The sequence below is a fragment of the Hippocampus comes genome, unplaced genomic scaffold (genome assembly GCF_001891065.2).
Source record: "Hippocampus comes isolate QL1 unplaced genomic scaffold, H_comes_QL1_v1.1 scaffold36, whole genome shotgun sequence".
Classification (NCBI taxonomy): domain Eukaryota; kingdom Metazoa; phylum Chordata; class Actinopteri; order Syngnathiformes; family Syngnathidae; genus Hippocampus; species Hippocampus comes.
The window spans coordinates 4,128,568-4,155,248 of NW_017805695.1; the positions used below are offsets into that span (position 1 = coordinate 4,128,568).

At 40.3% G+C, this 26,681-nt stretch overlaps 1 protein-coding gene and 1 long non-coding RNA gene across 2 annotated transcripts in view; one reads left to right on the forward strand and one right to left on the reverse strand.

The window, feature by feature from the left end:
* The window catches only part of adgra1b (adhesion G protein-coupled receptor A1b), a 141,534-nt gene that overhangs the window by 23,898 nt on the left and 90,955 nt on the right, over window positions 1-26,681 (forward strand). Inside the window, exons 3-7 of the mRNA XM_019882181.1 lie at window positions 7,391-7,462; window positions 12,532-12,603; window positions 14,147-14,218; window positions 14,917-15,080; window positions 26,435-26,648. Coding sequence (XP_019737740.1) covers window positions 7,391-7,462; window positions 12,532-12,603; window positions 14,147-14,218; window positions 14,917-15,080; window positions 26,435-26,648 — 594 coding nt within the window. The remainder of the gene's footprint in view (window positions 1-7,390; window positions 7,463-12,531; window positions 12,604-14,146; window positions 14,219-14,916; window positions 15,081-26,434; window positions 26,649-26,681) is intronic.
* LOC109523192 (uncharacterized) lies at window positions 13,552-16,935 on the reverse strand. Its single transcript, XR_002169714.1, has 3 exons — window positions 15,517-16,935; window positions 14,126-14,216; window positions 13,552-14,069 (listed from the first exon to the last, which is right to left on the reverse strand). It is a non-coding gene; the product is annotated as an uncharacterized LOC109523192 (long non-coding RNA).

Consider the following 26,681-nt stretch of genomic DNA (forward strand, 5'->3'; position numbering starts at 1 on the left):
TATACTGACCAGATGTATTCATAGAAAGATGTTTTGTGGCTGTTCAAACATGACTTTTATTTCCATAAATTCCTCCAGTTTTAATTTTTCAAACCACACAAAAGCACTTAATGTATACTTAGTGATGCTTTTTAATAACCCAGCACGTAGCTACATATACGAGACCGTACTATATTTTCAAAAGGTTATTTTTATGGAAAGTGAGGTGGTGTGAGTCATTTATAATTAAGGGAAATGATCAGAGTAAATGTCTCTGAGCTGTGTTGGCAAAAAAAGTGCTCAAATAAAAATCACAGTCCCTCAAATCGATGTGAATTACCCTAAACTTTATGACCATTAACTTTGGCATTGGAGATCTATGATGCACAGTCTATATTACAGGTAATAAAGCACAGCTCACACTCAGTATGTTGACAGGCTCATATTAGCCAAGTTCCATTCGTAGTTTGACAATCGAGTTGATGTATGCCTCACACACAGTTTTGATCGATTTACCCCTCTACTCTTAAAAGGTGGACATTTTCCCGCTGAGAAGTATCGTGTAAGTAAAAATTGCTGTCTGTAAGTCTGTATACTATAGGCGCATCTTGCCCATTGTTGGAGGTGCTGAAGCACCCCTTGGGAAAATAATGAGGGAATGATATCACCCCCAAAATTTCTAATCTCTCTCTCTCTCTGTTTTAGATTTTGTTCTATACTTTAATGAAGTTGGATTAAGATATCTGTTTATGTCTTATATACAACGCATTATTAGGTTATCTGCCTTTTGGTTGATGGTGCAGCAAAAGTTAGATCGAGAGCAGGGAGAGGACTTTATATCGGGTGCTCGTATTTTATTATTTTATCACTTAAGTCTACTCCTCACATTCAAAAGCCTTTAACATATATCAGTGAATTTCATTCTCGACAGGACATCTTCATTCCTATTAATTAAGTATATAATGTACTTTTTGCTTAAATTCATGAGGAGGGGAAGAACAGGGAGTCTGTCTTTCAAGAAAAGTGCTGCACAATTTTGTTGGGGGCTGCTCAACTCCACAAACATGAATACTGTGTATAAATCACTGAACACGATCTTGTCACACACATAACATGTCATGATCATGATCAATCATATATAATATTAAGGTTACCGTATGTGGATATTTTCCATTTATAATTCTTTTTTCCTGAGCTGTTGATCATCATTGAAATAACCTTCATCAGATTTATTTATTATTATTTTTTTTTTTTTTTGCACACAACTTCACACTTTTGCAGATTGGCTCACCAGCACCCACAATGTTGACTACAGTCTTGTTTGCTCGCTGATGGAGTTTTTTTTTAACAGATAACGGTGTTTTATCAGATTTTCTTTTGTCTTCCACCGTATCCCCCCAGGGAGGTGTTTCTCACTGCTTTTATTTGTTTTTGTATAAAAATGAGTGTCGGAGTCATCAAAGGAACAGATTCATTATCAAATTTGCAGATGATTCTGTAATTGTGTCACTTTTAAATGATGATGATCTTGATCATGGTAATTTGGTTAGTAACGATTGATGTGATTGTTCCTTCTGAGTAATCAATGTTTCTCAAATAAAATCAATGCTCATTGATTTTAAAAGGAAGTTTCGCCTTCTCCTTACAATCTTTATCCATGGCCAACCTGTGGAGGGAGTTGAACATTAGAAATATTTTCAACACATTCGAAAGTTGTGCAGTAAAATCGGAGGCCTGCATTTCCAGGAGCTTTGCTCAGTTCATCGAGCGAGAGTAACAGCAAAGGCCCGTTCCATCGCAACAGAGAGTCATCATCCTCTGTCAGATGGCTATAATCCACTGTCATTAACGCGCAGATAGATTATGCCCTGGTGCAGGACAAACAGAAGAACTCATTCATACTGGTTTCCATTGCCCTTCTAAATAGTATGTTGACTGCTGGCTGTAAAAGGAATTGCCCCTTGGGGATAATTAAGTTCAACTTGACCTTGATGGTGGATGGATGGATGTATGGATGGACGTACGTACGTACGTAAGTACAAGGCTCGAAATGAGCAATTTCACTCCGCGGTTTGGAGTCAAAATTCACATTGTGCCCCTCAACTAAACACGATAAAACACAAAACTGTGAATGGGTGTTTATGTGGGAAAATAGAGAGCTGCCAAATGTTCTATAAATCACTGAACACGATCTTGTCACACACATAACATGTCATGATCATGATCAATCATATATAATAAAATAAAAATCAACAGAGTGGCCGCTTTAGATTTTCCTCTGCTTCCTCTCTGCAGGGCTCGTGACACAAGAAGCACAGCAGCACTCGGTCCCTCATAACCAGGGAAGAGAGTCATGCTCGTTGTTTGAGTGGCCAGTCTTTGTGCCAAATTGAAGCACATTACCATGACGTACTGATGAAGTGTCGATGGTCATTGTGTTGTGCAATTCACATTAGTCATTGTGGCTACTAGCTGCCTTCTGCACCAATGCACAAGCCACTAATCACACTGTGCATATGTCAGCCGGCTTGCACCGTCACTGTTTGAGCAAGTGGCGCTAGCTAGTCATTTGGGGCCCAAGGTAAACAAAACCCCTCCAGTCCCCCCAAGCCCTTTTAGTTCAATTTTGATAAAAGATGATTTGTGTAATTTAGCCCACTTTTGAAATCAGTTACAATTATTTGACAGCTCAAGCCACCTAATATTTATCAATCAAGATTTGTTGTTGTTTTTCATCAACTAAAAAGTGTGTGTTTGAAAAAAGAAAATTTCCTATTTCCCGAGCTAGAGAAAGTCTTTAAAATCCTACTTGAGGATTGTTATGTAACACGTAAATCATCTAAATACTTTTAATGTATTTGATGAAAACATTAATCAACATTGATCAAAGACGATTGTGAAGTATGAGGTGCAATAATCCTTTGTTTTTAGTGGTTAATTGGTACAGCCCCCCCGCCCCCCCTGCTCCCTCCCGCAGAAAGTGAAACACTGCAAAATAGGATTTGCACAAGGAGTTTTTGTGTGTGTCGTGAACGTACTGTTCGCATAGAGTTAAATATGAACTGGGATTGGCCGTCATGAAGAAGTGTGTAATGTAGTCATAAAAAACGCATTAAATTTCTACTGAGTTTTTTTTTTCAGGGGCAGGGGATGGTGATTTTTAGTGCCGACATTTTTACATACAGACCTATTATATAAGTGCCAAATCAGCCCAATCTCGTGGCTTTTTTTCACGCCTGAATGAACGTGCGCTGTTTACGAAAATAGAGCCCATTGTCTCATTTGGTGGAAACAAATACCATCCGGACACAATCTCATCCCTTTAAGTCACCCCGATCTTCATGTGATACAAATGTGTGCATTCCATCGTCTCATTTCATTAAGCGTGTGGGTAATCAAATACATCATATAGCGTCACTTTCCTTTTGGATGAGTGCCCAAGTTCCTGCAGCAGGCTTCAGTTTTATTTGCCTACTTCATGTCGAACTTGACCTTTTGCAAATATGATCGTATTCTGATAACTGCATCAATACTGCGATATGTTCACTGAGCCTACACATGATAAAACAATGCTGTTTTCCTAATAGAAGAAACTATCGTTCTCTCTCGGGCTCTGCTTGGTATGTGGCCTTAATAGTGCATGGAAAGGATGAGTGCCCAAGTGCCTGCAGCAGGCTTCAGTTTTATTTGCGTACTTCATGTGGAACTTGACCTTTCGTAAGTATGATAGTATTCTGATAACTGCATCAACACTGGGATATATTCACTCAACCAACACATGATTAAACAATGCAGTTTTTTAATCGAAAACTAGTCTTCTTCTTTCTAGGCAACTCAGTGGTTGACTGTTTAGTGCGTCGGCCTCACAGTGCAGAGGTGCCGGATTCAATTCTGGCTCCGGCCTCCCTGTGTGGAGTTTGCATGTTCTCCCCGTGCCTGCGTGAGTTTTGTCCGGGTACTCCCATGTCCTCCCACCTTCCAAAAACACGCGTGGCAGGTTAATGGAACACTCATAATTGTGCCTAGGTGTGAATGTGAGCACGGATGGTTGTTCATCTTTGTGTGCCCTGCGATTGGCTGGCAACCGGTTCGGGGTGTCCCCCGCCTACTGCCCGAAGACAGCTGGGATCGGCTCCAGCATGCCCCGCGACACTTGTGAGGATAAGCGGATCAGAAACTGGATGGATGGATGGATGGATGTTTGTGTTTGTGCCTGTGTGTATGTGCGTGCGTGTGTGATCCTCATATTGATCCAGAAAGGAACCTGTCACGTTAATGAGGGGCGTTCCGATTTCAAGACGGTTCATTCATGAGATCTGATCACATGGATTCGGTGTAAAATTTTTAAATCGTCCTGTAACAAAAGATTTGTTTTATCCGTGTTGCTAATTCTTCTGGAGAATGAGTATGAGCATGATATTCATAATTTAATTGGGATTTCATTAACCCTTTTAGGGACAGCGGTTACTACAGTGGACAGCTTTCCATGTTATCAGGTTTCTGGTACTGCTGATTCCATAATTTTTTTTTCCCCATAAAGTTTCTAACTCAAATGAAATTATAAATATGAACAGTAAAATAGTAGATGAGAGTGCACATTAAACACATTAAATTGAACAAAAAAATCTACTGCTCATCTGGTTGTGTTTAAGATGTTCCTTAGAGCAGATATTCGCTATGTTCCAATCAGATGTTTTGTTAACCCGATTCAGAGTCACTTGATATATCAGGGCTCAATATTCCGAGACAGCACAGCTGCACTCAAGCACACAAACTGATTTTCGTGCTGATGCAGCCTCGGTTCACTTATTTGGGAATGAAGTTCATCGCTCTGTGCCATGTTGGGTGTACCAAGGACATGTTCTTTGACATGCGCCCGGCACATAAGTTTGTTAGTTGAAAGGAGACTAAACTTTACGCCTCCTGAAATCATGTCCAAGGTCTGGCGCAGGTAAATGTATTACAATTTGTGTGAATGTCAGGTTTCATCACAAAATCAAAAAATCCAATCTACTTACAGGTTAAAAGCTTGAAACGTGAAATGCTTCTCAAGAAGAAAAGAGAAGACTTAGTTCCAACAAACAAACAATTAAGCACCAGTCCTGTTCAGAGCCATCACACGTCATTGTGATAGAGCAGCCCTTTAACTGCACCTGTTAGGTTTCTTCTTCTACTACTTCTGCAGTATCTCGATATAGAGGTAAACAGTCTGATGCCTCATGGTCCCCCACTGGCAGGAAGCGAAATTGCAAATGAGCTTCTCGTTTTCAACAGCAACAGCTCATTTGTTTTTAATCTGTAAAATATGCTCCCCTGCGGTCTTCACAGGCATTTTGCGGCCCACTATCTCGTACTTGTGACCCAACTTCGAAGCTTTGACCCCATGGTTAAGAATCACTGTTTTTTTAGACAACCAAACGGGAAAAGGCTGACTACCACAAGATTGATGATGCAAAAATAATCATTTAAACGGAAGCTGCAATGTCTTTCAAGTGGTTTCCTCTGATTGTTGAGACATTTAGCCAGACATAATTCAGCAGACCTCTCCCGCCTCTTACACACTCATAATTCCTGATTTTTTTTTTTCATCTGATGACTATGAAGTATTTGTGTGTTACATATTGTTCCATCACGAAAGCCTAAAGTCGTTTCCTAACTCTCATGGTTTCCATTATTTGTCTCTAATCCCCCAAATGACAAAAAATCTTTAGGAATGCAGAGCGCAGGTACTTCATGAAGGTAAAACCAGCCTACCCACAGTTACTATTTAAAAATTTTCATTGACTGGAATCTGGGTTCTCAGAAAAAAAAAAGAATGATAGTCATGACAAAAACAACAAAATAACTACAAAATGGTTTAGCAGTCAGATGTTTATTAATGTTCCAATCTTGCACTACCTAACAATTTTATCAGCATTCTAATTCATAAATAGCATTTAATATGGCATACTTTATTTTTCACTTGAAGTATCTTATTCTGTTTAACAATAAATTCAGAATGAAAAGATTTCAAATTAGCTCGTGATATGAAATATATTTAACTGGATTGAATGTTCACGTAACCGACCGTATATGGGTCAGCAATCATGGAGAATTGACCTTTACAATTCAAGTAAGTCAGTTCATATGAAACTGGAAGTATTATCTGCTCATTCAGCAAAGCAGCTGAGGGCTGGTACCACAGGTCAAGATGAAAGAAGGTGCTGCAGGCGGAGTGGATGACTTCTGGGCGTACACCGTCCAATTGCTCTTTACTGGCACGTTGCACACGATCAAAGACAATTTAGACTAGAGCAGAGATGAGAGCTACCCGTTCATGGACCTGACTGGACTAAGAGGCTACCATGTCATGAAGGCAGTACATTTTCTTTAAACTAAGCTCCACTGTTCTGTGTAAAGAACTAATCTATTCATGCTAGTTTAATTATGGACAAAGCAGGTCTCAGATTTCGACAGTATTTTAAAGATCCTGAAAAGGGACAAAAACATGTTTTGTTGTTTTAATAGTTTTGATTGACTCCAATTTCTCCTATGTGATTTTTATCGAAGAAAATAAAGGTTTGGGTTGTTCACTTGTGTGTATTTGGATTCTCATTAAACTTCATCAATGTGCAAGTTTGGCCAGCTGAGAAAACCACAGGCAAGCATCTTGATTGTGTTGGAGGGTTTTGTTTTTTTATTTTGGGTGGTGGTGGTTGATGCAGAGTCCTTGAGTAAAACCGCATCTTGTGTTATTTCCCTCTCGGCTGGACAAGGTCAGGATGTTCACGAAGCTGGAAGCGGTTAGTACTTGTGAGCATGTACAATTAGTTGTACTTTTACTTTACTTTATTTTGCATTTACTACATTATCTATTATTCATTTGTCTTTTTTTTCACCTATCCATCCATTTCTGTACCACCTTAGCCTCTTCAGGGTCACACTTGAGTGGTCACCAAGTCATCGTAGAACACATGTGGAAGCAGACATTCACACTCACATTCACAGGGTCTCTGAGGGGGAACTGAATCCACATTACCTGAACAAAATTCATTTGAGTAAAGCACTAACCCGCCAGTGACTTATTTTATACACCAAACAATGTATAACAATGTAAAGGCAAAAATTTAAGTTCCGCCCCCGAAAAAATATGAGCAGGTTGTATCAACAAGCTTTGATACTACTTAAACTGGTATTAAGACATACATTTCTCTTCATAGAACTCTTTATTCCTCATGTTCGCTATTTCTCAACCCGACGCATGTATTTTCATGAATTGACCACTGCTGATGAATTATTCAATGAACTGTAAGAAAGTTAACATGTTCAATGATTCGTATGAAGTCACATTTTCATGAAAAGCATGTGTTCACAGCCTCTGCTTCACTGCCTTAATGCTTGTCTCTGATTCCTTCTTGTTGGTCCTCTCCAGGGATCTGAAGAATAATCTGATAAGCACAGTAGAGCCTTGGGCCTTCCGTGGTCTGCTGACTTTGAGGAGATTGTAAGTATTTTGGAGTCTAGTAATAGTCTTCTTTAGGGGACAAGGAGAGAACTCATCTGGCTTATTGGAGATTACAAGAACATATTATGTTAAGTACTATGTCAAAATGAACTGAAATATACAGGATAGTTTCACGCAAGCAAATCATTTTGGTTGCAGGAAAAATGTGGGCGTGGTGAGCACATCTGCCTCGTAGTACAGAGGTCCAGGTTTAAAATCCTGGCTCTGGCCTTCCTTTGTGGCGTTTGCATGTTCTCCCTGTGCTTGTGTGGGTTTTTTCTGGACACGCCGGTTTCCTCCCACATTCCAAAAACATGCATGGTAGGTTAATTGGGCACTCTAAATTGTACCGATGTGTGAGTGTGAATGCTCATTTGCCCATGTACACTCTGTGATTGTCTGGCAACCAGTTCAGGGTGTACCCGACCTGCTGCCTGAAGACACCCGGGATAGGCTCCAGCACGCCTGCGAGGATAAGTGGTTCGGAAAATAGATGGATGGCTGAAAATTGTGTCGGGAAAAGTAACGATGGGTAAATGAAGCTTCAACATGTTTCATGAACCAGCTGTTGTGTTTACGGAGCCCTCTAGCACTTACTATTCAACATAGGGCTGAAATCACACTGACTTGCCATTTCTTAAACCCTTTTCTTTAAACCAACAGTTCCATTTAGAGGAGTAAAAAAACAAAACAAAAAAACTACAGTACTGCCTCATGAAGCAAATATGAAGCTTCATATTCCCATTACTAGTGACAAGCCGTTAACCTTTAAGTATGACCAACGGGCTTTGAATAGCCTGCACGCAGCATGCATCCAATGCACATTGTTTTGAGTCTCACTAAGTCTCAGTGTAGTCAATATGTAACATCAAATTGGCTCTGCTCATGTTGCCAAAAGGAAGAATGGCAGGGATATTTCTCTTTGTGCATGTGCGCAAGTATTGATCACATCATTACTTTCTAAAATTATGGGTCAAATAATGTTTTCATTTTTTTTTTTTTTCTCTTCAGAAAACACAAAAAACTGAACTGAAGAGCTGACTATATTGTTATTAATCATCATTTCACTTCAAGGGTAGAATTGAATGAGCTGGTTTAACTTTGGATATATTTGATTTTAGCAGAGCATCCTGAGGAGACGTTTAAGGAAAAAAAAAGAAACAATTTGTCAAAATATTACTTAGGCCATTATTTTAGGAGTCACACACTCTGTAAAAGCAAAACAGACCTTGTATAAAAATGCAGTGGCTTGCCTTGAAATTAATGATGTTTATCTGACTTGTTTGATACACCCGTTTGGGTTAAGCAAGGTAACATACTTTAACCAACCCTGTTTGCTTTACTTTTGAATGAATTCAGGCGAGAGATAAAGTCATTTGAATATAGGCATATTTCTTGATGATATTAATGTGGGTATATTATTGTCTGCAGATGATAGTACTGGTACTCTTTTGGCTGAATCCGAGTTTGCCCTATTGAATGCATAGTGCCATAAATGGAAACGTACCGGAAGATAAGACAAATCGTAGATTTTGGGAAAACACAGGGGAATTAGAGGGTAAATTTATTTTGGTTTAGTTTTTAGAATGTTGATATATATGAATATAAAGCCTTTTTTGGACAAATTCATATGAGTTTTGACATTGAAACAGGGCCATCAATAATTACCAAACTCAAAATATGTAAAGCCTGTATCCCAATGAGCGGTCAAGGTTTGCAAACGTAGTGAATGGTTTTTTTTTTTTTTTCTACAGGTTTCATTCAAGGTCGCAAATAGTCACAAAGCACACCCACTCACGCCCACAACCCACACACACACACACACACACACACACACACACACACACACACACACACACACACAGACACGCACATACACTAATTCAAGGTATTCAAGGTATGATAAACAGTTAGTCTGAGGCACAGTGGACACTGTAAGGTAAATTAAACACACCAAGACAAGTTGAAAAGAGTTTAAAAGAGTTGTCGGTGGTGAGTGTGTGCACTTTTCCACACGTTAGATGAAGTTTAAAAGATCACTTTGCATCGCCATCAAATCCTTGTTACTTCAACAGAATGTGATGTGACCGTATACAAATGAGCAACATTGTTTTTCTTATTTTTATTTGGTTTTTAATGCTTATCTCACCATTACCAAATTAAATAGATGTACACGTTGATTGAACAAAATTTGACACAATAAGGCTACACCACTACAATAGGCAGATGCAGAGGTGTACCTTATTACTCTTATTCCTTGAACCTCTTCATTCACTTAGTAACCTTGTTTAACCTTTTCTTCATTACATAACCATTGCCCATTTTCAGATGCTCAAACACGTGAAAAAGCAGAGGGGCTTGTACGTCTATGGATCTCTGTCTTCACGCTCCGTAATCAAAGACCATCTTTGCTGGAGCAGCTGAGGGAAAATAAGCAGAGCAGTCACATAAAGACCGGTTGGGGAATACTTAAATTAACACTTTGCTTCTGCCTCAGTTCGGAAACACACACATACACGCACACACTTGGACACACACACACACACACACACACACACACACACACACACACACACACACACACACACACACACACACACACACACAAACCAAAATCAGCATGGCTAACTGACTGCCTGTGCCCTTGCCAGCCCAGATTACACAAAACTATCAAAATGTTGTCACTTAAAAGGCTAAATGAGGAGCAATGGGAAACAGAAATACCTAGTTGTTGACAGGAAACAGGGATACACACTCCCTGTTTGACATATCGCCAATGACGTTTTGAAACAGGAAGTGGTGTGGTAAATATTTCCCATATTCATCACTCCGGCGAAAGACCCGTTTGTCTGTCAAAATTGCCCCGGTATACCCCACATCAAAAGTTCTGGCTATGAAGTACAAATGTCCGTATGCGAATAACGTGAATAAACCATCAATTTGCTTCATGGACATTTACGCATATGTTTGGTTTTAGTATAAATACAACATTCATTCGTTCATTCATTCATTTTCCGAACCGCCTTATCCTCGCTATGGTCACGGGGGGTGCTGGAGCCAATCCCAGCTGTCTTTGGGTAGGAGGAGGGGGAAACCCTGATCCGGTTGCCAGCCAATCGCAGGGCACACAGATACAAACAACCATTCGCGCTTACACTCACACATAGGGACAATTTGGAGTGTTCAGTCAGCCTGCCATGCATGTTTTTGGAATGTGGAAGGAAACCAGAGGACCCGGTGAAAACCCACGCAAGCACGGGGAGAACATGCAAACCCCACACAGGAAGGCCGGAGCTGGAATTGAACCCAGTATCTCTGCATGGTGAAATTGACGTGCTAACCACTCGACTACCGGGCCGCCATAAATACAACATTGCTTCTCAACTAAAGTGAAAAAAAAAACAAACCCCTGCTTGTCACTCCAATGACGCACCATTTACATATGCCAGTGGTTGCATGGTAGTGAAGGTGAGCAAGCTAGCCAGCCCCTTTATGTGAAAAAGAAGGACAAATGTTTTCAGGAGAGGTGAGGTTGGCCAGGGTCGCTGAGGGACGATGTTCCAAAACACAAAAATATCTCAGATCACATGTACGTGTGTTTTCTACCTGGTCAAATTGTATTGTATGTGTTGTCTTCACACATTTTCCCCATGTTAACTCAGCCCACAGTAATCCCACAATGCACATTGACTGACATCTTTGTGGTCATAGTATGACATACCGCATTTGGATGTAATGCAGCCATCATGACTTGATGTCAACATTGTATATTATATACACAGTATTATACAATAAAATTGCTTGTGGAAAATAGAAACGTTTAACATACACTACCTAATTTAATATACATGTATGTATCTACGGATACATACATGTATTTACATACATAAATTTAATAAATGTAAATCGTTCACCAAAGGCCGCGGTCCTCAAACTTTTTACAGCAAGCACGACCTAAAAGAATATGTACCACTCTGGTGACCATCATAAAATTACAATCACATAGTGGGCTTAAGTTTTCATTAAAAAAATAATAATAAATAAAAAGCAGAGGTTTTATTCCTGAAATATACCTTGTGGCATCACACAGGGACATGTAGTGGAAGGAAGAGGGGGAAGTCGCTCTATGCCCGGACTTACTGTCCCCGTTGCCAGCGATGGTGCGGGTGGGTCGTCAAACAAACAACAGAGTGACAGGGGTAGCACTGCGCAGATGTCTATATTTATGGCACTCATTCCGGGGACTCATAACAATCAACTCTAGATTTCTTATTTTCGCTCTACTTTATACTCCATACTGTCTGTATTCGCTCCTGCACAGCTTCCACTTTTCTCTCTCCCTCACGTGTGCTCATTCCAATCGCAAATGGCTGATGAATATTCAGTATGAGGACGTACTCAAACAGTTTCATTGGTCCACTGTGACATGTTCAGTATTTTCATTAGTCAGATGTGACGAGACTATTGGTAATTCTATTGGTGGCTTTAAATTCTGAAATAAACCGCATCACATTGAAAGCCGTAGGGTTCAATAAGTGGGGAAAAAAGTAGCAACTTGTTGTCCAGAAAGTCTATGGCACATTTTTTAAAGTAGACTATACGGCTACCCAGCTTCGGTCTCCCTGTGTGGGTATCTGCATCTTCTCCCCGGGCCTGCGTGGGTTTTCTCCGGGTACTACGGTTTCCTCCCACATTCCAAAAACATGCATGGCAGGCAGACTGAACACTCTAAATTGTCCCTCGGTGTGAGCGTGAGCGTGGATGGTTGTTCCTCTCTGTATGCCCTGCCATTGGCTGGCAAGTGGTTCAGGGTGTCCCCCGCCTACTGCCCGAAGACAGCTAGGACGGGCTCCAGCACATCCCGCGACCCTTGTCAGGACAAGCGGATCGGAAAATGGATGGATGGATATCTTAAAAAATGTATGTCGATCTAGATGATCATACAGTTGCAGTAAAGCGACTGTGTTATGTTACAATGTAAAATACTAGACTAGGTAAATTAATCTCTCTGCACACAACAATATTTTGCCAATGTGTTTTACGATGGCCTTTTTTTTCTGTCATTACAGGGACCTGTCAAACAACAGAATAGGTTGCCTCTACTCTGAAATGTTTCTGGATCTGGGCAATCTTTTAAAATTGTAAGTTGCATTTCTATTGATTAAAATGACATTGAAGGTATCCTCACTATTTTGAATAGACTTTATGCAGGTTTTTGGAGTCGATTGGCAATCTGCGATCAGTGAGTTTGAAAAAGAAAAAAAATGATACTCGATGAGCGATTCGATCCGAAGATGGAGCAATATATCTATTTAAACAACTTGTGCATTTACTCTACAGTCGACCGAAATGAATTGGGAAAAGAAATCATCATTTAAACACCTCCAAAATTAAAAAAAAAAAACAAACAAACAAACATGAATAAACATGAAATATAGCAGTAATGAAAAAAAAAATGCATGAACATGATTGCCAGTCATTCAGCTGGCTGGAGCTTTTGCCCAAACTATTGCTATTTTGGTTCGACAGCTGTAAAACTTACCGGCTACTGAGTTGATCGCTTCACATTGTGTTCCTGCTGAAGTCCCGGATGGTGCCCACAGACCGCAATCATTAATTTGTCAATTTGTTGACTCTTACTTGACATGTATGCTGTAAAGATTAGGCCCTATCTACACAAACTGTGTTGATGTGATATGTAATCGCATCGGGAGAATAGCTCAAGACACGTTAAGTATGACCGCAGTATATCTCATATCCCGGGATCTGAAGGTTGCTGTTTCGTTCAGGCCACATCACAAGGGAGAAGAGGAGGGGCTCATCCTTGTCTTCTGACAGGAAATAAAAATGGATGAACATCACAAGTCAGTCAGGTGGCCGTGGGTTGTGCTAAAACTCTTGCTAATGCAAAATACTATTCACAGTTCACAGTTCAACAGCTGTAAACAAGTAAATACATTTACTGTACGCACAACTTTTTCACCAATCCTGAGTCTTTTTGGCTCAAATTGGAATCTGGCTGTATTGTGCAGCGACTGGTGCCCACAGATCACAATGATATATATATATATATATATATATACTTTTTTTTTGTCCTATATTATTTCTCCATGCTACCTGCACAGGACACCATTTGTCTGTGCCAAGTGTGTGACATAGTAAGTTCTCGAAACTGTGTGTCTTTCAGTTCAAATTTACCAACTTGCGCAAATGTGCTTGCCCTCATTCGCGGCGCCTCGCACACATCAATCAATTAACACTACATTGACTTAATGTGTATTGTGTCGAATAACTCAGTCGCGGCATTCGAGAGTGAGAAGTCCTCCGGGCAGTTCTGAGAGTAGATCCGTTGCTGCTTTGCATCAAGAGAAGCCAGATGACCTCAACTGGCTTGGGCGTCTGGTTCAAATGCCTCCTGGACCCCTTCTTGGTGAGGTGTTGTGGGCATGTCCCACCAGGAGGAGAGCTCGGAGAAGAATCGGGAAAGACGATGATCTCTGTCAATTGACTAACCCATCGGGCCCCAGTCCATGAGCTGAATGTGGCTGGGGGGTGTATTGAGGAGGGAAGCCTTCTCTGCTGATGCTTCTGGCCTCACAGTCCGTTCCTGGATAGTTAAAAGATGGATGTATGGATGGATATTGCAACTTGTATCTCTCTTACCCTGTGTTTTTCTGCTTGTAGGAATTTATCTGGGAATATCTTCTCCACTTTGACAGTGGGACTCTTCACACACCTTGTGGCTCTCAGAGTACTGTAAGAAAAGCACATCATATTTGCATTTGCATTTGGTGATAAGAATTTCAGGAAGAATCTGGAAAATTGACGAAAGAACAAACATTCACATAGTTCTATTAAGGATGCATGCAGTCATGGATTAATCATTCAATTGATTGTGCGAACTTTATTGTTGTGATTTGTTGAAGCGAGTGAGGCAAAATAGTATGCACTGCTTGGCTCCAACCATTGCTGATTCGATCTCATCTCATTTAGTATGCAGTGTAAGTACCAACGTGACACAACTCCCCTGGGCAGCATTTTTCTGCTCATTACAAACACAGGATCCCAGCATATTTCAAGAGAAATACTCCCAGTCTGGATACCTGAATATATATCTATATTTATGTATTTTTCACGGTATTTCATATAGCATAAAATACGACCTGCAAAACACTGGTTTCCACAGTCAATTACAATGTGTAAAATATTCTTCGAAATAAACATCGAGCTTTTATTTGGTGGTTATTTAAAGTCAAACTTAGCCATTGACAAACGGTTTAGATGCTATTTTGATGCTGTTTAAGAATCCTGAGCATAAATATAACAAGAAATAGTCAAAATAAAGCCGTTCTAAAAAAAATGGATCATATTGCCCTGGGAAAAAAAATATATATATATTTAGGACAAATCTTAGACAAACAAGCTTGTGACTTCATCTTTCCTCTTCTCATCAGACACTTCAATACAGATACTTTATTCTGTGACTGCCAGCTGAAGTGGCTTCTCTTCTGGGCTCGAAGCAAGTCAGTGAGGATTGGCAACGACACGGTATGCGTGTTTCCAACCCACCTCCATGGCCTGGAATTTCGCAATCTTCGAGGACAGCAGCTCACATGTGGTAAGTACCTATATTCGAATTGTAAAGTCCACAGCTGAATAGATGTACAGGATTTCTGCAAACTCCGTGGAAACGAGGAAGCTGGTCGAACACTAACCTGTTCGGATGTCTAACCGTTTTTCCATCGGGAAATAATGGAATTTGACTTTAGTGTTTCCACAGTCAAATTGCGGCCATCATGAAACCTTCATTATCTGTACAGACAGTGCTTGTAATAATAATAATAATAATAATAAGGATAATTTTTGTAAAAATAATTTAACTTGCATAATTAAATTGCATCACAATAATAAAAGTTGACTTTTTTTTTTTTACATTAATTCACAATTATAAAAAAGAAGCCATCCACCATGAATTGCAACGTTAATATAATTTGACACTGTACTTTTGACAACAATTATGAACGCATAAGGAGCTGACCATTTGGTTAGCTTACCATTCGACCCCGCTACATGGCCTTCACCGCCTCTCTTCAGCCTGACAATCTTCACCCGCTGGTCCTTCTGCCCTGCCATCTGCTTGCTCGACTCCTGGCTTAATGTCACATCATCGCTGACTTGCATGGATGGACACTCCATTGTGACACAGTCGGGTTAGGGACAGCACTGAATGTGGGTCACTCGAGAGTATCTTCCTGTTTTCTCAGCTCATGGTATTGTTGCGGCAGCCACTTCCTTTTGAAAAAGTCAACCAAGCAGTCAAATGCCAGCAAAAAAAAAAAAGCATTTTAAGGTAATTGTGTGATGCTCGTTAAACTGACTTCTTGTGCGGTCTCGCAAGATTTTCTGAAGACTTGCTTCCTATTGCAAATATTGTGTGATGCCATACATGTTGTATAAGCTACATTAGCATACACACAATGGTGCATTTTGATGCTGCCACACTTTTGCACGTTTTTTTTAATCAACACATGGAAGATTTCACCGCAAATCCAGCATCCTGAAATTGTACACTAAGAAAGGAAGGAGGTTGGCTGAGAACTCAGAAACATGAGAACCATGATCTCGGAAACAGCAAAGATCTTGGGATACTTAAGGTGGATGGCTTCCAGCGAGAAACTCCTGAATAAAATTTTCTCAGGCAGCAGAAACCTCTTAACCAGGAGAATAGCCATTGTGGAGTGACATACCCAAGCATGGCATCTACCGTCAATGGTATTAAGTGGCTAATACTGAGAAATCTTACTAGTGGCTGGTATAAAAGACAGCACAGAGGTATTCCTTGTAACAGCACATGAACGGATTCTAAGCACAAGATCGATAGAGGTCATGGTCTAACACACTGGGGAGGATTTCAGGTGCGTTCCGTGATGAGACTATCAAACCTAGTGAGTAGGTGCAGCAGATTTGAAGACTAACCTTCGTTTTTTTTTTTCTTCAAATATCTGCAGAAGAGTACAGGAATAGCTCAGACACTGCACAGAATTTTCAGGCTTTGATGCCTCTAATAGAGGAAATGAGCTGGAAGGAGGAAATGTGAGCACACCCTCCCCCCATATACTACATTAATATCATCAAGATAAACAGACACACAGTAGGCCCGTTTGGGGGAAAAAAAAGTCTAATTTAACTAAGGTTATATTTTCAAATGTGAGAACAACGAGCACACTCTTAAGTTCCTTCAGTTCATTTTGATATTAGCTTTCCCTTTTCATTGCTATCTCTCCACCTGCTGTGAGCTGTTTAACAAAGGCGATGATTTAGTGGCAGTGTTCCAGAGAGAAACCCTTGGGCTGTCTTGTTTAAAAAAAGGCATTTGTGACATGATTGTCCTACTCAGTATCCTTTTTCTGTTTGGGAAATATTTCAACTTAAATGGTTGCTAGTTGAAATGAAGTACCACAATTTCCTGACGTAGTACTTCTCGCTCTCTAAAATGCTAAAATAGGGCCGATTTTTTTTTTTTTTTTTTTTTTTTTTTTTTTGTCAATAGCAATTCCTGATTATCAATTGAATTTTCTTTCATGACATTTTGAAATTCAATTTATTTGTGTCACTGTTAACAAAGCATACTAACCATACCTAATAAGCATACCTCAGTGTTTCCCAGCCAGGAGTATGCGCACCTCTAGAGGTACACAAGCACATTGCAGGGATATATGGAAACAGACTTCCAAGAAGATATGCAAATATTCTCAATCATTTCATAAGCCCATCAATAAAAAGCTATGTGTTCGACGTGAGCTACAACTTGTTTCCCTGGGGAGTCAAGTGTTTTGTTCTTTAATGGGAAGTCAACCCCAAAATTATCTTTCCAGTAAAATGTTCGATGTGCCTCTACTAGTCTAAGCAGGCCATTCTGCAAACGCCATCCGTTTTTAGCCATGCTGTCCACTGAAAATGACCTCACAGTAACTATGAGGTCATTTTCAGTTGACTGAAAGTGACAAAATGGCCACCCCCTGAGATGCATTAAAAAAATGGGTGGATTTCACTGCTTGACTCATATTGCACAAACACAATATTAATCAGACTGCCGTGTTTAGACTCGTAAGGCTTATTTTTGCAAAGAAAAGTTTGGGGTTGACTTTCCCTTTAATTTAAAACTTTTAAATGCCCGTTAAACGGTTCAAATGAGCTCCAGTTTTATATGGTTATAAAAGGCAGGTTTATGATTTATTTTGAGTTCATATTTTTTCACTATCTTACAGATTTATTTTTCATTTCATATGTTTAATTTGAATTAAAAATACATTGCCTGATCATTAAATTGATGATTTTAATTAATATTCAGTTGTGTACTCCGTTCTACAAATATACTTTAGGAGACAGGGATGCATGATTCGGTACTTGTGGTGGCTTGAATGATGAGGCAGACACACGCGTTTTCTATTATATATATTTGACTGGAAGTTTCATGCATCAGTAACGTGGGGAAGGAGTCTGAAACATTCTGGAACATTCTCACACATGCGCAATACAAGGTACGGGAAGTCTGTGCATCCAAGCAACATACAAGCAACTATAGTGGTTAATACACCACAGTACTCATGACAAAAGGTTCGGTGGTACACAAATCTAAAAATTTGGGGAAACACTGGTATAACTAACATAACTGTTGTGGTCATAACCACAAACTGCTTCCAACTTGCAATTTTGAAGATAAACATTGTTTTACTATGAAGTCATTAAGCACCCACACTTTCAACAACAACAATTTAGCTCATCGCTGACTACCAGTAAAAAAATTATTACGGTTCTTTTAACCTCCTGTTTGTTTTTTTTTTAATAAACACAAATTCATTGCATCAGGCTGCAGGCCACAGGGAAATTGTGTCTTATATGATAGATTCATCCTTCTCTTGTCCCTACATCTGTTTCCCGCCGGGGGATATTGCTCTGGAATGAGAAAATCATTGGTTATTTGCTGGCTATGGTTCCATGTTTTTTGTATGTGTGTGCTTGATGAAAGAAGGCATTACATGCATTCCTGATGTAATACACTTTCCTGAAAAGTTGAAGGGTATATTTCTCGCAATGCATTGACAGGTGCATTGTTCTGAGATTGCTGCACCACAAAACGTCACGCTGTTAAATTATGTAATCATAAATGTGTGCATTTTAAATTGGCCCTATCACACATCCCTAATTCGTATATAAATGTGAACGTCAATCAATACCGGCGCAATGTCATCAAAATAGTTTTCAGATAATAGAACCTAATGCATGCTAATGTCAGAGATACATCCACATGCAGTCCTATACCCTGTCTCGTCCGCTCTGATCACAAGCTTGTTTGTCTGAAACCAATGTACACTACCAAAGCTGACAAGAGAAACAGAAAGACACAGAAGAAGATCATGAAGCTCTGAACTGAGGCGGCATGTGAGCAGCCAGGAGACTGTTTCAACACCACAGACTGGGACCTACTGTGCAGCTCACATCGGGAGGAAATTAACAGGCTGGCCAAACTTCATCGCATACTATTTTCTGTTTGGGAAAGCCATGTGCCATCCAGAGCCTAAAATGTTTTTCCAACAACAAAGCATGGGTGACCGCTGAACTGAAGACTCTACACCAGGGGTGTCAAACATACGGCCCGCGGGCCGGATCCGGCCCGCAAAGGAGTTTAATCCGGCCCGCGAGATGATTATGGAAAGCAGGGGTGTCAAACATACGGCCCGCGGGCCGGAACCGGCCCACAAGTAGGTTCAATCAGGCCCGCAGGATAATGTAAAAGTGAAAAAAATGCATTAAAGACACAGAATTAATATTTTTAATCAGGTGCAATTCATTGAGTATCCGCAAGGGGACACTGTTTTGATCAGAGAAGAAGACAACAGCAGCCTCAGTCTGTCACTGAGACAGACCCATGACAGCAGACGCTATCAATAGCACTCTCACATTTACACATTTAATAGCACTCTCCTTAGTTTGTAAGGTGTAGGCAGGGATTACATTTAGATTTTATATGCACGTGTAAATGCTTTAAAACTTGCTTTCTTTATGAATCTTGTTTAATCTTAAAGTGCATTACTATATTTTTCAATACCAATTACTTGTTAAAGTTTGTACAAGTGCTTCTTTATACCAAAACAAAGGAAAGACATATTGTTTTGGTTATTTATAGCAAAGTATTGTATCATTTTAATGGTCCGGCCCACTTGACATCTACCGAGGCCGTATGTGGCCCACCATGTGAAATGAGTTTGACACCCCTGCTCTACACAATGAGAAGCTATCCTTCATCTCAGTGAATAAAAAGGATCTATACAACAGATACTTAAGTACAGCATCAGGAATTGAAATCAGGACTACAATCAGCTATTGGAGAAATGCCTTGAGCAGAACAATGCAGCAGAGGTGTGTGAAGAGGTCTTAAACATATCTCAGAACATAACAATAGTAAGGCTGGCCAAGACACCATTGGAGAGTAGGTTAAAAATAGTTAAGCGTTTTGTTTTTTTCATAGTTTTGACCCTACATTTGACCCTTCACCTCCAATTTCTTATCAGCATGGCCCCACTACTTGACACCTCACGAGTCCGTTTGTTTCTCCCCGGCTGCAACTCTTGTCACCTTAGCTTCCCATGAACAACTGACGAAATTCTCCCCAAGGCCTGCCACTCAGGAACGGGTTGTCAAGTGGACATCGAGAAGGTGGCGGACAGAAGGATGCTGGCCAAGTTGAGATCTACGATGGACAGGATTCCCCACCCTCTGTTTTACACTGTGGAATCTCTGAGCACCTCCTTAAGTTCCAGACATTTATCCCCCTACGTACAGAAAGGACTACCATGGCTCATTCCTCCCCACAGCAAAACTACATTTGCACTAAATAACTGTATCTCATGCACACAAAAACAAAACAACTAACAATCAATAATTTCCTTTTTCTTCTTCAGTGACAAATACATGCGGGTGAACATATGTCATTGAATAAGGAAAATGATTACATTCAGTGGAGTAATAATATGGTTATATGCATTTATAACAGGAAAACAGAGTGATAATGGAAATGGGCCACAGAAATGTTCAATGCAGACCGGTACAGACACAAAGACCCACTGTTCAAATCAAGTCAGGATCATTGTTCTGTGACAGTGGCTGACACGCATGAAATGTGGACTGATGATTGCATTGAAGACCACTTTTTGTGCCTTATCATGTATCAACCTTTCCCTGCTCGATTTAGCCTGTGGAAAGTTATCTTAACCTGTCGTATGTGTGGCAGATAGCAGCTTTTACCTGCTAGATTCTATTCTCAGAGTTTTGAAATGGCAATGCATGAATATAGAAAAAAATTAACATGACTTGATTTGACTCAGGGCATCACCGGTGGGCGAAGCTTAGCTTGTTGGTTTCGCAGCGCCAAGCTGCAGGGTTGGATTCCGTCTCCGGCCTTCCTGTGTGGAGTTTGCATGTTCTTCCTTTGCCTTTTCTCCGGGTACTCCGGTTTCCTCCAACATTCTAAAAAAACATGCACTGTAGGTTAATTGAACACTCTATCTCAGTGTTTTTCAACCTGTGTGCCGCGGCACACCAGTGTGCCACGAGACATTGTCAGCCGTGCCACGGTAAAATAGCCAATTGCCTGTGAGGTCTTTCGCCCAGAAAGTAATCATGTAGTACCCTCCCATACCGCTAGGGAGCAGCAACAGCTAGCCAATTGCCTTGTGTTTCGACGAGAGACAAGCAAATTTGTGACGCATGAATGCAGGACGACGGTGAAACAATAAATATGAAAGATGATAAAATACTTTTTTCTTTGTGTTCATTTGATTCCAATTCAAGCTGTTATAACGTCATTCTTCAATGTTAAAAACGGTTATAGTAACAATATAACACGTTAATTGTTAAAAAAAAGCGTGGGGGAGGGGGGGCCATATTTTCAGCTAGTGGTGTGCCGCGAGATTTTTTTCAATGAAAGAAGTGTGCCTTGGTTGAAAAAAGTTTGAAAAACACTGCTCTATATTGTCCGGAGGTGTGACTGTGAGAGCGAATGGTTGTTCGTCTATGTGTGCCCTGCGATTGGCTGGCAACCAGTTCAGGGTTTCCTACTCTCACATGGCACAACAGTACTACCTGTCTTGTCATATAGTCTTGTTGTTTTGAAGAAACAGTGATTGTGGCCTCCTGCCAGAGAATCAGATGCTTTGTGCGTCGAGGTCAGGGCAGGCTCTCCATTCCACTTGACTAATAGTCCCCAGCTAGTTCTCATTTCTTCCCATCAGACTTCTGAAATTACTTTTCTCTTAACCAGCCCGCTCCGACCTTGCGCACTCCAGCCATAGTACGTCACACACAGAAGCTCTCAATCACCCGCAAACGAATCTACACTCCTATGTTCAGTGGTCTTCCGCCAAGTCGCCACCTTTGTTCACACTTAGCTTCCTCAAAAGTGTTTCTTAAGTTGTAGGATGATGGAGTTTTATAAAAGTATTGATTTATTGCTCCAAAGGCCATATTAACTTTGAAGCACTATATGTGCGGCGCATTAGTGTGGTTCAGTGTTTATGAAATCCGGCTTCTGCTCTTAAACTTACCACATGAATGTTCCCGTTTTACGATTTTATCCTTTTTTGGACAACTCACTCCAAAGAGTTTTTTTTTTTTTTTTTTTAACCTTTGAACATATGAATATATACATTAATGGAAAACATTTATTATGTGTGAAAATGCATGACAGACTTAAGTTACAATAACATCATGGATGAAAGAGTTATTACAGTGCGATGTTGTGGAAGCACTCTGCGGACCAGTGTTTGCTGTCAGATGTGATTACAAAAATGACATGAAAAGCCTAATGGAACAAATGAACATTATTAGGTCTTCATCAGCGGTTCTTTAAGTGACAGCAGGTGTGCGCTGACTTCCATTTAAGATTGAATGTGATTAGTTACTCCGTAACATAGCCACTACCAATATTTAACTGCAATATCTGTCTTGTTTATTTTTACTTCTTCTCCATTACAATATTTCATTGTTTTCACTTGGGTACAGGTTATAGGTCACATTAATGCTGGTCGACTTTTTGTCGACTGTTTGTTTCATGCCTTTATGGTAGTTAGCTAGTCTAAGTTTTCGAAAGACGGTTTTATAAGAATAAAGCATATTACAAACATATTCCAGATACGTTATTGTGGTGTCGTAATATAAGTCAATGTACAGTATAGTAGTATATAAGTAAAATTGTTGAAAGATAATGAATTCAAGTTGCCATTTCACACTGTCGCTTCACATACAAGGCTGGCAGCCGAGCAATTCATGGTAATATTCTCGTATCTATCCCACAGGTCCCATGTGTTACGAGCAAAGTCTCGCTCTGTGGAAGCGTGGCCTTATGGGATAAATTTTCCTTTTTTATCAGTGGATTGTGAGTGCTGGGGAAATTGTGTGTTACCAACCACCCGCAATGTGAATAGAAATTGAAGGGCGCTTAAATAAAGAAATACATGCACACAAAACACAACCTTCAGCCCAGCTACTGCACGCATCTAAGCCCAGATAATCATCATCATCATCATCATCATCTTTTCAACTGATATTTGACTTGAGCTATTCTGACAAGTTTGTTTTTACCTATTTATATTATCCTGCGCAGTTCATGGAAAAAAAGGAAAAGGAAAATAAGTTCAGAAGTGACGACAGAATACATTTGTTCAAGCATTACTATTTAGAGCACCAAAGAGCTTAAACAATAACATAACTTCTTCTCTTTTTGCAGTAAATCTTTTTTTTTTCACCAGTAATTGGCGTTGTATTTTTAAAGGCTCTTCCCCTCTACGAATTATGTTCACAATACAGTAGAAACTCGAACGTTGAAAGCCCCTGAGGTATTAAGTTGGAATCAGTCACGTAAAAATTGCCATCGTGAAAAATATTACTGTAGCTTTTGGCCCAGAGTTTAGTACATCCACTTAGCTGCTCTGACGTTTGTGGTTTGAATCTCAACTTCAGGCTTTCTGTGCGGAGTTTACATGTTCTCCCCATATGTGCATGGATTCTCCCTGGGTACTCCAGCATTCCCTCACATTCCATACGGATGTGCAGGGCAGCTACAGATACCTTGGAATTCCACAGGCTTCGACCATCAATTTCCCAGACCTCTGGTAGAGGACCCTTAGCTTGAAGGAGATACAGGTACCGTATATCATGTACTGTATAATGGGCTTCAGCTCACGAGACACCCCAAAGAAGATAAGCAGATATGAGATAGGTGGCTGGATATATCACGTATACATCTAGAGAATGATATTAAAATCTTTTCCGCATGCAAAGCACACACATTCAACAGTTCGCTGTGTGGTAATAGAGTAAACTTGTTTCATCGTTACCGTATTTTCTGCACTAAAAGGTGCACCTAAAAGTCTTCCATTTTCTTAAAAGCTCACAGCACACCTTAAAATCCGGTGCGCCGTGTGTATGGTCATTACGGTAATATGTCGACCCCAAAATGGCTCTTTGCTGGAGACATGCAATAGAACACGGAAATAGAATAGTGGCAAGAGAGTTCAACGTTAACGAGTCAATGTGATAACTTGCTGTTAGTTCAGTGAACATGGTCGCTGCTTTATTAAATAAGTTTTTGTTGCAGCTCCGAAAAAAGGAGAGCTGTAGTGTTGGTTTTTTAAAACGTACACTTTATGAATGGTTTTCACAGTTTCAACAAATACAGGTATGTCTTTGTCCGTCTCCGTGCCTTCTCTTCTTCCGTTTGACTCGAGAGGCGTTCATGACCGCCTCCGAAAAACGTACATTAACGATTACTTCAATGAAAGTACAAAAATTGAAAGTAAGGCATCAAAACAGAAAATCAAGCGAGGAAATCACAAAATAAATTCTATAGCCCCGTCTACAGAATTTATTTCGTAATTTCCTTGTTTGTGAATACACAACAAAGGAATAAATAACAAACACTTCTGATAGAGTCCGGTCTCTTACATTTTACTGACATATGATCCTTCTGTTTACATTTCCTTGAGTGCAGCTCCATCTAGTGGATGCATTGTAGATTGCGTTTTATAATCCGGTGCGTCCAATATATGAAAAAAAATTACAAGATAGGCCATTCATTGAAGGTGCGCCTCATAATCCAGTGCGCCTTTCAGTGTGGAAAACACGGTACTGCAGACTTTTAAAATTCGAAATGTAGGATAAACAATGTAATCAATCATGCTCCAGGGGGGACCATTTGGCTGTATCATAACAAAGTTCGGTCATCAGAATGAATGAGTCTTCCACGGACAAAGGCACACCGATGTACTTTTATGCTCCCATACACAGCAATATGTACAATTTGGTTTTTATTTATGCCGTTGTTGTCTCCTTGACACTACTTGACTTGCAACCAAAAATCCTGCTTTGCTCCAACACGCAAATACAAGGCCGCATCGTAGCTCATAGCATTGTTTGCAACAGCATCGACATTTGGCTAATTCAAAAGTCAATGCCACCATGCTGTTTATGCAGTCTGTCACTGGCATGTTTCTACAAACTCCAAGCTATGGACAATAAAACATGGCCACGGAGGGAGGTAAAATAATTACACAGATGTCATCACCAAGGATGAGAGAGAGAGAGAGAGAGAGAGAGAGAGAGAGAGAGAGAGAGAGAGAGAGAGAGAGAGAGAGAGAGAGAGAATTCTAAGTATTCTGATTGATCATTGATTTTCTATATTTCAGAAAATAGGAGTGGCACACCCCTCCTTCTAATAAATCAGGACTTGACTCCCGAGTTTCCACTGGATTTTCATTTTTTAAATCTTGTTAAAAGATTTTGGACGATTGTATGCCAGCTTTGTGTGAACTTTTTTTGTGCTATTTCAGCCATGCTTGGATGGATTTGATCCTGCAGAAGTTGATAGCCATAACCTCACAAATGTCTTTCTGGACATACTGGAAATTCCCTCTCATTTCTATAAACAGAGAATATATATGCTGTACTATTATTCTACAGGAGCCAAATAGTTTTGCTAAATACTACTGTATACGTTCAGGTGCTGATATGAATCCTTCTGAATGTCTCTTTCAAGCTTATGCTTTGAGGCATGAAAGGCTTTTATGAAGCATACATCAAATTGCCTGTCTAATGGCAGCAGCAGCCAAAATTGATTGCATGCATGTAGAGTCAAAGACTGCGTTAGTCTTTGGAGGATGTCCAAAGAAATGTCCAGCCCTGTATTGAACACCCTCTGAAATAATTCCCAAGGTGGTACGAATTGCTGGCAAGGCACGAGGCTAATCCTGGTCCATGAATAAAAATGGACAGTCAGTGGTCTCGGAACGCAGCTTCTTCGACGGTACGTGAGTTCAATAGTATGCATACTATATGTGCTGTGTGTGCAGATTCTCTAGGAGTTTTGTGAAAATCACATATGCCAGTACACAGTTTGACTTCTATCGTTATCATGATCATACTTGCTGACAAAAAAAAAAAAAAAGTATGCTCCCATGGGACTATAAATAATCCAATAAGTGGTATTGCAATAGCCTTCCTTTGTGATGTCCATGCAGGGAGTCAAGGAGAGTCCAGAGGCGGGCTCGAGGCTGCTCTACTTTACAGCTGCTCTTCTCTTCTCACAGCAACAGCAACATTTGGGACCGACGTGGGATGACTATGACCTTGACGAATGTGTTTGTGTACAATGCTATTTTGTGGGCCTTGGTGCTATTGGTTTATGGATGTTATTCAGCAAGAATGGATTGGAATTATGCTTGTGATGCTGCATTTTTCGATGTTAAGTCTGCAGACAAGATAGAGGAACAATTCTCCAGAGCGAGTTTTCATTTTGATTTCATCACAAGGATGCAGAACTTATCCCTTGAGCTCCTGCGCTACCTTAATGCGTCAGCGATGAGGGAAGGGATGCTTGATATGCTGACCATGCTGTTTTATTCTCTCTTCATTTCCTAGATGGAGCTCTGGAGATTCCTCTCTTTCATTTGATCCCTTCCCAGAGGCAGCTGGTTTTCCAGGGAGACCGTCTGCCTCTTCAGTGCACTGTCACTTACTTGGACCCTTCAGTTGAGCTGCGATGGCATCACAATGGCAACACCGTGTCCACGCAAGAGGACCGAGGTGTTTATGTGGAGGAAACCTTGCTTCATGACTGTTGTCTGCTTACCAGGTACAAGCAACACAACAGATGATTTGCCAAAGG